Here is a 9,939-nt window from a genome sequence, read left to right on the forward strand (position 1 = left end):
TTTTATTTTTGAAATTGCGTGAAAGGCCAGATTTAGAGGTGACTTGCGCCCAGACCGAGTCACGGGCTTGACCAGATGTCTCGTTTTCTTGCCCCTCCCAACCCCTACTGGAGATCTTATGTCTGGCTATTGGATCTTCACCAAAGAGTCAGCAATAGGCTCAGAGAGGCCAACCGTCTTCTCCAAGGTCCCACAGCCAGTGAGGGGCAGATTGGATTGGGGCCTGTGGCTCCAGGTCACAGCAGAGTGTGAGTGATTCTCATGAGGTCCCCACCCCACACAGTGAGCACCTTCGAGGTGCTGGGGACCAGGACTCCACCATGACTACTCAATGGACAGATGGGTAAACTGAGGCCAGGAGGCCAAGTGATCCCTTTCACCAGAACCCCCAGGTCCCCTGCCAAAGCACAGTAACCAAGAGAGAAGACTCAGCTCCCTCCTCCATTTCAAAGATGGTTAAACTGAGGCTCACAGACCTTCCCTGGCCTAAGTTCAGCCAGCAGCGTTAGGGGACTGGCTTTGCCCTCAAAAGTCAGAGTGCTTCTTCCCTACTCACCCCCCGCCCCCAGGGGTGCTCTAGACACCTCTCCAGGAAAGCGTGGGACACCGCGGCCCCTTTAACGCACCCCCCCTCGCCCGCCTTCCTCCTCCCCTTGCAGGCAGACGCCGGGATTGCGCCGCCTGCAGGGACCTGCCCAGTCCTACCTAACCCGGTGTGCGGGGAGCGCAGTCCCCGTGCGTAGGGGCCGCTCGGCGGGGGCCGCACGGGCAAGATGGTGAGTGGGGCCACCGGCGAGGGTGGTGCGTCTCCTCAATCTGGGATTCCATCTCTCTCTGTCTCTGAATCTCTGTACCTCCGAGTTTCTTCTGTCTCTTCCTTCTCTTCTCTGTCTCTCACCCTCTTCGATCGCTCTTTCTGGCACTCTCTCGGTTCCCTCCTTTGCCATCGCTCCCTGCCTCTGTCGCATCCTCTCTGCCCTTGTCTTCTCTCCGTTTGTCTTTTCCTACCCCTATTTCTCCCTCCTTTTCTCTGAGTCTTTCTGCCTCTCTCTCTCCTCTGTCTCTCTCTCCCCATCTCTGTCTCTCCCTCTGCCTCTCTTCCATCTCTGTCTCTCCCTCTCCATCTCTGTCTCTCCCTCTGTCTCTCCTCCATCTCTGTCTCTCTTCCATCTCTGTCTCTCTTCCATCTCTGTCTCTCCCTCTGCCTGTCTCTCCTCCATCTCTATCTCTCCTCCATCTCTGTCTCTCCTTCTCCATCTCTCTCTCCCTCTCCATCTCTGTCTCTCCCTCCCCATCTCTGTCTCTCCCTCTGCCTCTCTTCGTCTTCCGCTGGCACTGTCCTCTGTCTCTTTCCATCTCTGTCTCTTCCTTTCCATCTGTCTTCTCCATCTCTGTCCCTCTCTCTCCCTCCTGTCTCTCCCTCTGGCACTGTCCTCTGCCTCTTCCTCTCCATCTGTCTCTCCTTCTCCATCTCTGCCTCTCCGTCTTCCCTTCCCCTTTTCCTGTGTGGCGCGCTCTCTTCTCTGCCTCTCCCTGCTTTCTCTCGGCCCCTGTTCTCTCCCCGCGTCTCTCCCTGTGCCTCTCCAGCTCTCCCCCTCCCTGCGCGCCCTGGCCCGGTTTGCTGCAGTCTCCTGGCGCACGGATAACCTTGCTGCCGCCGCTCCTCCAGCTCTTCCCCACCCCCCCCATCCTCGGGCCCGGACCGGGGCGAGAAGCGGGCGGGGCAGCAAGCCTCTGGTTTGGGGGCTAGGGGGTCAGGCAGGATCCGGGCAGGACGGAGGGAGGGGGGAGCCTAGGGGCGTGGGTTCTTGCAGGAGCGAGGGGGTGAGGTCCCAGGACGGGGAGGGGGAGGAGGGTCTGCTAGCCTCCTCCCTGGGGGAGTTCTCCGGGACCCCGGAAAGGGCGGGGGCATGGGCGTGTGACAGGTCCTCGCCGTGGGGAAGGCAGGCCCGCGAGGGAGCCAGGCCTCCGAAAGGCCAGGCTGGGAGGCTGGACTGAGCGCGTGTCCCCCCCGCCCCACCCCGCCCAGGTGTGCGCTCGGGCGGCCCTCGGTCCCGGCGCGCTCTGGGCCGCGGCCTGGGGCGTTCTCCTGCTCACAGCCCCCGCGGGAGCGCAGCGTGGCCGGAAGAAGGTCGTGCACGTGCTGGGTAAGTCCCGGCCGCTAAAAGTGGTCTTCTCCGCTAAAAGTGATCTTCTCCGCGAAAAGCAGGAGTGGCCAAGTGCAGAGAGGGGTAGCGGGTAGGGCGGTCCCGACGTCCACGGTTTCCCAAGCACTCGCCATCTGAGCCCCTCACCCTCTCCCTGAGCCTCTTGACCCTTCTGATTCCCAGACCCCCACCCGAGTCTTCCCACGTTTCCCTCCCCGGAGACCCCCTTCCCCAGGGGATCCCCTCTGCCCCTGGGCCCCCTCTCTGAACCCTGCTTGGTTGCCTGCAGAGGGTGAGTCCGGCTCGGTAGTGGTGCAGACAGCGCCGGGGCAGGTGGTAAGTCACCGGGGTGGCACTATCGTCTTGCCCTGCCGCTACCACTACGAAGCAGCCGCCCACGGTCACGATGGCGTCCGACTCAAGTGGACAAAAGTGGTGGACCCGCTGGCCTTCACCGACGTCTTTGTGGCACTGGGTCCCCAGCACCGGGCATTCGGCAGCTACCGTGGGCGGGCCGAACTTCAGGGCGACGGGCCTGGGGACGCCTCCCTGGTCCTCCGAAACGTCACGCTGCAAGACTATGGGCGCTATGAGTGCGAGGTCACCAATGAGCTGGAAGACGACGCTGGCATGGTCAAGCTGGACCTGGAAGGTGATCAGCCCGTGGGCAGGATAAACCTTGCTTCTGAGGAAGGAGGGGGTGGGGACTGCAAGGGACAGAAACCAAATCAAGTTGGCCTGCAGGCATTCAGAGCATTGGTGGGGTAGAGCCCCTATATGATTCTGGGTGATTTTCCTCCCCAGGGACATTAGCGATGTCTGGAGATATTTTAGGTTGCTACATCTGGAGAAGGCAGTTGCTACTAGCATCTAGTGGGTAGAGGCCAGGGATGTAGCTAAATATCCAACCAGGAACAGGATAGTCCCCCACAAAGAGTGGACCAGGCCCGGCAAGGTGGCTCACGCCTGTAATCCCAGCACTTTGGGAGGCTGAGGCAGGCGGATCACCTGAGGTCAGGAGTTCGAGACCAGCCTGGCCAACATGCTGAAACACCATCTCTAGTAAAAATACAAAAATTAGTCAGGTGTGGTGGTGCATGCCTGTGATTCCGGCTACTTGGGAGGCTGAGGCAGGAGAATTGCTTGAACCTGGGGGGCGGAGGTTGGAGTGAGCCAGGATTGTGCCACTGCACTCCAGCCTGGGTGACAGGGCAAGACTTCATCTCAAAAACAAACAAACAAACAAACAAACCAAAAAAAAAAAAAAAAAAAAAAAAAAACTGTGAAGGCCGGGCGCGGTGGCTCACGTCTGTAATCCCAGCACTTTGGGAGGAGGAGGTGGGCGGATCACCTGAGGTCAGGAGTTTGAGACCAGCCTGACCAACATGGTGAAACACTGTGTCTTAAAAAAAAAAGAGAGAGAGAGAAAGAAAAAAGAAAAAGTGTGATCCAGTCCAAAATGTCCATAGTGAGGACACTGAGAAGTCCTGGGGTAGGATTCAGGCACTCACTATGTCAGGAACCATCCTTCTGCTCTGCTTCCCTGGATAGGCTTTCTTCCGGCAGGTTTCTCTTTCTGGAACCAAAGCCAGAGTGCCTAGGCTTTCACGTCCCCGCTTAGCAACTGATTTCCTAGGAGCAGCAGCTGGAGTCCCAGAGTTGTCCCTCATTGGCCCAGCTTGTGTCATGTGCCCAACTGTGAGCCAATCACGGTAGCTGGAAGATGGGATGCTCTGATTGGCTGACTCTGGAGCTGGGAGGTGGGGTTTCTATTTGAACAATTCCTTCCGATTTGGTTGGACTTTTTCAGTTCGCCTTAGAAAATTCTAGGTGAGATTTAAGGGCGGTCGCTCGCTGACCTCCCTATCAATAACAAATAACAACAATAGTAGCAGCAGCTCTTCTTTACTGGACATTTTCTATGTGACAGGTGTTTTGTTGAAGAGTTCTCAGGAGTCTCTAATTTGATTCCCTAAAAACCCAAGGGAGACAGCTATTACCAGCATACGGACAACAGGCTCAGAGAGGTTAGAACCTTGCCCAGGACAGTGGTAGTTGGTGGCACAGCCAAGATGAAACCCCCAGACTGCCAGCTCCAGGTCTTTTCCCTGGTCCCGGTCTGCCTCTTTCCTGGGTACCCCACTCACCCCCAAGCCCCGTCCCTCAAACACAGACACACAAAATACTGGAGCTAGACGGATTGTGAGTCCAATGAGGGACAAGTTCCAAAGTCATAAGAACTGAAGGGGCTGAGCACGGTGGCTCACGCCTGTAATCCCAGCACTTTGGGAGGCTGAGGCAGGAGGATCACCTGAGGTCAGGAGTTCGAGACCAGCCTGACCAACATGGTAAAACCCCATCTCTACTAAAAATGCAAAATTAGCCAGGCATAATGGCACATGCCTATAATCCCAGCTACTCGGGAGGCTGAGGCGGGAGAATTGCTTGAACCAGGGAGGCAGAGTTGCAGTGAGCTGAGATTGTGCCATTGCACTCCAGCTTGGGCAACAAGAGGGGAACTCTCAAAAAACAAAACCTGAAGGTGGAAGGGAAGTCGGTGGGTACTGCCAGAACCAATTTTCCAGGGGCTCCTAGTCTAGGAGAGTCAGCACTGAACACAGGCTCCGTGGGCTTGGGGCTGGACCAGAAGGAGGGAGCCATGGGGGAATGGCAGAAGTCCACGAAACTGAATGGAAGAGCGTTTGGGAGCTGGGTTTTGAAGGATGAACAGGAGTTCAAAGGTAGAATAAGGTGGAAAGGGCAGGCCGGGCATGGTGGCTCACGCCTGTAATCCAAGCACTTTGGAGGCCAAGGCGGTCGGATCACCTGAGATCGGGAATTCAAGACCAGCCTGATCAACATGGTAAAACCCTGTCTTTAAAAAAAAAAAAAAAAAAAAAAAAAAGTGGAAAGGGCATGAGCAAATGAGCAAATGTCTTTAGCTGTGGAAGGGGATGGACACAATTAGCATGTTAAGAGGGAGAGTCAAGTGAATCCCAAGCTTAAGGCGAAGGGAGGCAGCCATATGGGGTGGGATCTGGGGAGGGGCGTGGTGAGGTCTGAGGCCAGAGTGAGGAGGAATGGACTGGAAGGTCCCGGTTGAAGAGTCACACAGCACCCCGGACGTCAGGTGCCTGAGGGCAGGCCGGGGTGTACTGGCTGATCCCGTGCGCCCCCCGCCAGGCGTGGTCTTTCCCTACCACCCCCGTGGAGGCCGATACAAGCTGACCTTCGCGGAGGCGCAGCGCGCGTGCGCGGAGCAGGATGGCATTCTGGCATCTGCAGAGCAGCTGCACGCGGCCTGGCGCGACGGCCTGGACTGGTGCAACGCAGGCTGGTTGCGCGACGGCTCAGTGCAGTACCCCGTGAGCCGGCCCCGGGAGCCCTGCGGCGGCCTGGGCGGGAGCGCGAGCGCAGGGGCCGACGGTGGTGCCAACGGCGGCGTGCGCAATTACGGGTATCGCCATAACGCCGAGGAACGCTACGACGCCTTCTGCTTCACGTCCAACCTGCCGGGTGCGTAGGTCCACCCCAAGACCGGCCTCTCCCGCAACACTACCCCAACCCGGGTGCCTTCTTCCCTACCCAGCTCTTGGCGATCAGAAACGGGAGACCCCTTTCCCAAGAGTGTCTAGGCGCAGCACACACTGCCTGGCACCGACACTGGTTGGGCCTAGGCTGCCGTCCCAGGCTGCAGAGGAGGAACTGTTCCTGGATCCCGAGGCCAAGGCCAGAGTCCTGGGTTGCATGCCGTGGGGGGCAGTCCTGAATCCTGAGGCCGGGTCCCAGGAGCCGCACTAATAACCTGTCTCCCATCCCACCCTCGCAGGGCGCGTGTTCTTCCTGAAGCCGCTGCGGCCGGTACCCTTCTCCGGAGCTGCGCGCGCGTGTGCTGCGCGTGGCGCTGCCGTGGCCAAGGTGGGGCAGCTGTTTGCCGCATGGAAGCTGCAGCTGCTGGACCGCTGCACCGCGGGCTGGCTGGCCGATGGCAGCGCGCGCTACCCCATCGTGAACCCGCGCGCGCGCTGCGGAGGCCGCCGGCCTGGCGTGCGCAGCCTGGGCTTCCCGGACGCCACCCGACGGCTCTTCGGCGTCTACTGCTACCGCGCGCCTGGCGCACCGGACCCGGCACCCGGCGGCTGGGGCTGGGGCTGGGCAGGGGGCGGCGGCTGGGCAGGGGGCGCGCGCGACCCTGCTGCCTGGACCCCGCTGCGCGTCTAGGCTGGGAGCAGGCGGACGGCCAGGGCACGTGACCACTGGTCTAGAGCCCTGCGGTCCCCTGGAGGCTGGCCACGCCCCTGAAGCTCTGGACACTGGCCACATAACCTGTGGTCCCTTACAAACTAACTGTGCCCCTGGGGTTCCTGGAGACTGGCTAATCCGGCAGAACAGTACTTTGGAGTTCCCTGGAGCCCAGCCCTCACCTCTTCTGGACAGAGGATTTTCCCCACTCTCCGACTTTCTCCACAAGGGCCACGCCCGCTGAGGACCTCAGAGGCCAGCAGAGCCGCAGTCTCCTGAAGACTGGCCACGCCTCCCGAGACCACTTGAACAGACAAACCGCCCTCGTGGTCGCCTGGTGGCTGGACCCCCGGGATTGACTGGAGACTGGTCGCACACCCTCTGCGTCTCACTGGAGACTGCACACTAGTCCCTTGCGGTCAGTGGACACTGGGCCCCCTCCTCCTCCTCACCTGGAGAGACTACAGGAGTTTCGGGGTCACTCCACGTGGTCACATGGAGGTTGTGAGCTGAGGCACTTATTTTCCCCTATGGTGACCTGAGTACTGGAGACTCCCATTCTGCCCCTGTCCCTTACAGTCCCCTGAAATTTCCAGGTAACAGGGTACACCCTTCTAGTTTCATGGGAGAGCACCTCCATCTGCCACCTCAGACTGACACGCAGCCAGCCGGCTCATTGACTGGGGGCCACGTTCCACCCCTCAGGTATTTCTTTGAAGGGAGAGCAAACCGGCCCTATCCCCCGACGCCCCCTTCCCGGACTGTCACCAAAGAGACCATCTCCCCAGGCCTGGGGATCTGGAGGTCCATATCGCTCATTATGGAGAGCAGCTGCCCTGGGTCCCACTGTTACCAAGGCAACTAGCCCTGCTGCTACCTGTCACCTGTAGTCACACACCCCTTTTTTCATCAGTCACACCCATGAAGACGGTGCCTCCCTCCTCCAGCTGTAACCATGGATACCACACGTTTCTCATCTCACTGGCCCCCACCCTGGAGCCCTACACCTTGACTTCTGGCTGTCCCTACCCTGACCCACTGCCATGGAGATCACCCTCCCCGAAGCTGTCCCCAGGGTGACCCAGCATCCAGTTCTCCGGCTCTCACCATGGAAACAAACTGTCCCTGTCTCCAGTCCCACTCCAGTTCCAGGCCGCCCTCCAAGCTCCACCCCTGGGCAGTTTGGACCCCACTGCCGTTGCCATGGGAACCAAACTCTGGTGTCCGAGGTAACAGAACACCTGTCCCTCTAGGGTTTTCCTCGTCGACAACGTGACCCTGCTCACCAAGCTGCCGCCATAGAGACTGTCAATGTCGTCTCCATGACAACCAAACTTCCAGCTCTCAGGAACTTCTCACTGTGGGCCAGACTTCCTGGGTGCCTCCTACTGGGGCTACCCTACTGCACCCCATCAGGGGCCTGATGGCTGCCCCTTCCCCAGACAGGGCTGGACTTCCGGAGCTGCTAAGCCACCCTCTGTTTGCACGTTAACTCTATGCTGGATAGCAGCTGTGCACGAGACAATGTTGCAACATCCGGGCATGTCTGTCACGGTCCTGCAGATGAGGAAACCGAGGCTATGGCGTGCCCTGACCCTTTGAGTTATGCAAGCACTGAGCTCCTCATTTGTCCTCTGAGACCCCCATCTCCATTCTCACTGAGTTCCCCTCTCCTTCCCTGACCCCCACCCACATTTCCCTCCTTAGAGATCCAGGAGGGATGGAATGTTCTTTCAACTTCAACACTCACCAGGTTCTATGTGGCGATCTGTGCTAGTCAGAACCCAGCCAAAGTCCCTGGGGTTGATGGGCAGCTCAGGGGACATGATCCATGGACAAGGCCACCCCGGACATGGGAGACCCCAGCCCCAAGGTCTTGCCTGCAGGAGTGCTGGGGTCTCTCCTGGAGCCCTCTTTACAGTCACGTCATCTCTAGGAAATTCATCTCTGAGTTTTGGGACCAGGTGGGTTTGGGTTTGAATCCTGCCTCTTTTTGCTCACTGTGTGACCAAGTGACAAAATCCTTCTGAACCTGTGTTCTCCCGCTGTACCAGGGCTGTTCTGTGGTCCCCGAGAGTGCCAGGCATACAGTAGGGGCTCAATAAATCTTTGTTTCTTTTGATGAATGAGGAAATGAGGCAGCCAGTGAGTAGTTCCTTTATAAATGTGCTTTGGTGGATAAGATGTTACAAGCTTGGGGGTCTTGTTGATTTTTGTTTTGATCTTGGCTCACCACAACCTCTGCCTCCCGGGTTCAAGCAATTCTCCTGCCTCAGCCTCCTGAGTAGTTGGGATTATAGGAGCCTGCAACGACACCCAACTAATTTTGTATTTTTAGTAGAGACAGGATTTCCTCCATGTTGGTCAGGCTGGACTTGAGCTGCCAACCTCAGGTGATCCACCCGCCTTGGCCTCCCAAAGTGCTGGGATTACAGGCATGAGCCACCGCTCCTGGCCTCCTTTTGTCTATTCTTTTGACAGTCTGAAGAGGATCGATTGTTTGGACACACCATAATTTTGTAGTAAGGTTCCTAATGGTGGATATTTATATTGTTCTCGATATTTGTCTGTTAGCAGTAAGTACCACATCATCACTTGCAAGTTCATGTATAATTGGAGGATATCAGAAATTGTTTGTTCAAGGAGTCAAAACTCCCCATTTTATTTTTATTTTTATTTTTGAGATGGAGTTTCACTCTTGTTGCCCAGGCTGGGGTGCAGTGGCGCCATCTCGGCTCTGCAACCTCTGTCTTCCGGGTTCAAGCGATTCTTCTGTCTCAGCCTCACAGTAGCTGGGATTACAGGCGCACACCACCACGCCCAGCTAATTTTCGTATTTTTAGTAGAGGCGGGGTTTCACCATATTGGCCAGGTTGGTCTGGAATACCTGACTTCAGGTGATCTACCCGTCTTGGACTCCCAAAGGGCTGGTATGATATGCACCCAGCCTAACACTTGCCATTTTAATTGATTTCCACATTTCCTTAGAGATCGGGCCAATTTATACTCCACAAGTAATAGATGTACTCACCTGGCCAGGCGTGGTGACTCACACCTGTAACCCCAGCACTTTGGGAGGCCAAAGCAGGTGGATCACCTGTCAGGAGTTCAAGACCAGCCTGGCCAACATGGCAAAACCCCGTCTCTGCTAAAAATAGAAAAATTAGCCCAGAATGGTGGTGTGCACCTGTAATCTTGGCTGCTCAGGAGGCTGAGGCAAAAGAATGGTTTGAACTCAGAAGGCGGAGGTTGCAGTGAGCCGAGATCACACCATTGCACTTCAACCTGGGCGACAGAGCGAGACTCCATCTCAAAAAAAAAAAAAAAAAAAAAAAAGTACTCACCTGTTCCACACATCCTCACCAGCCTCATTTCATTTTTGTCAGTCCAATAGGTGACAAGTGGCATCTCAATGTGGTTATTGCTTGCGATTCTATTTGTGGGGTTGAACATCCCCCCACCCCACCAACTCTGACCTTAGGTGCAGGCAGTTGAGCAAATTGTAAATCATTCACAGTTCAAGCACATTATCATCTTTGATGTATGCAAG

At 57.0% G+C, this 9,939-nt stretch overlaps 1 protein-coding gene across 1 annotated transcript; it reads left to right on the forward strand.

Moving 5' to 3' along the window:
- The first annotated feature begins 705 nt into the window (after positions 1 to 705).
- HAPLN4 (hyaluronan and proteoglycan link protein 4) lies at positions 706 to 8,523 on the forward strand. Its single transcript, XM_039465455.2, has 5 exons — positions 706 to 776; positions 2,030 to 2,147; positions 2,437 to 2,799; positions 5,331 to 5,663; positions 5,977 to 8,523. Exons 1-5 carry the CDS (start codon positions 774 to 776, stop codon positions 6,366 to 6,368), a joined length of 1,209 nt encoding a protein of 402 aa, XP_039321389.1. The 5' UTR covers positions 706 to 773; the 3' UTR covers positions 6,369 to 8,523.
- The last annotated feature ends 1,416 nt before the right edge of the window (positions 8,524 to 9,939 follow it).

Source organism: Saimiri boliviensis, chromosome 14 (genome assembly GCF_048565385.1).
Source record: "Saimiri boliviensis isolate mSaiBol1 chromosome 14, mSaiBol1.pri, whole genome shotgun sequence".
NCBI classification, from domain to species: Eukaryota; Metazoa; Chordata; class Mammalia; order Primates; family Cebidae; genus Saimiri; species Saimiri boliviensis.

What these genes read in the sequence shown, in the direction of transcription:
- HAPLN4 (XM_039465455.2), top strand. An exon ending in GAAGGTCGTGCACGTGCTGG is followed by an intron (nt 2,148 to 2,436) that starts GTAAGTCCCGGC and finishes GGTTGCCTGCAG; the next exon opens with AGGGTGAGTCCGGCTCGGTA. An exon ending in GGTCAAGCTGGACCTGGAAG is followed by an intron (nt 2,800 to 5,330) that starts GTGATCAGCCCG and finishes GCCCCCCGCCAG; the next exon opens with GCGTGGTCTTTCCCTACCAC.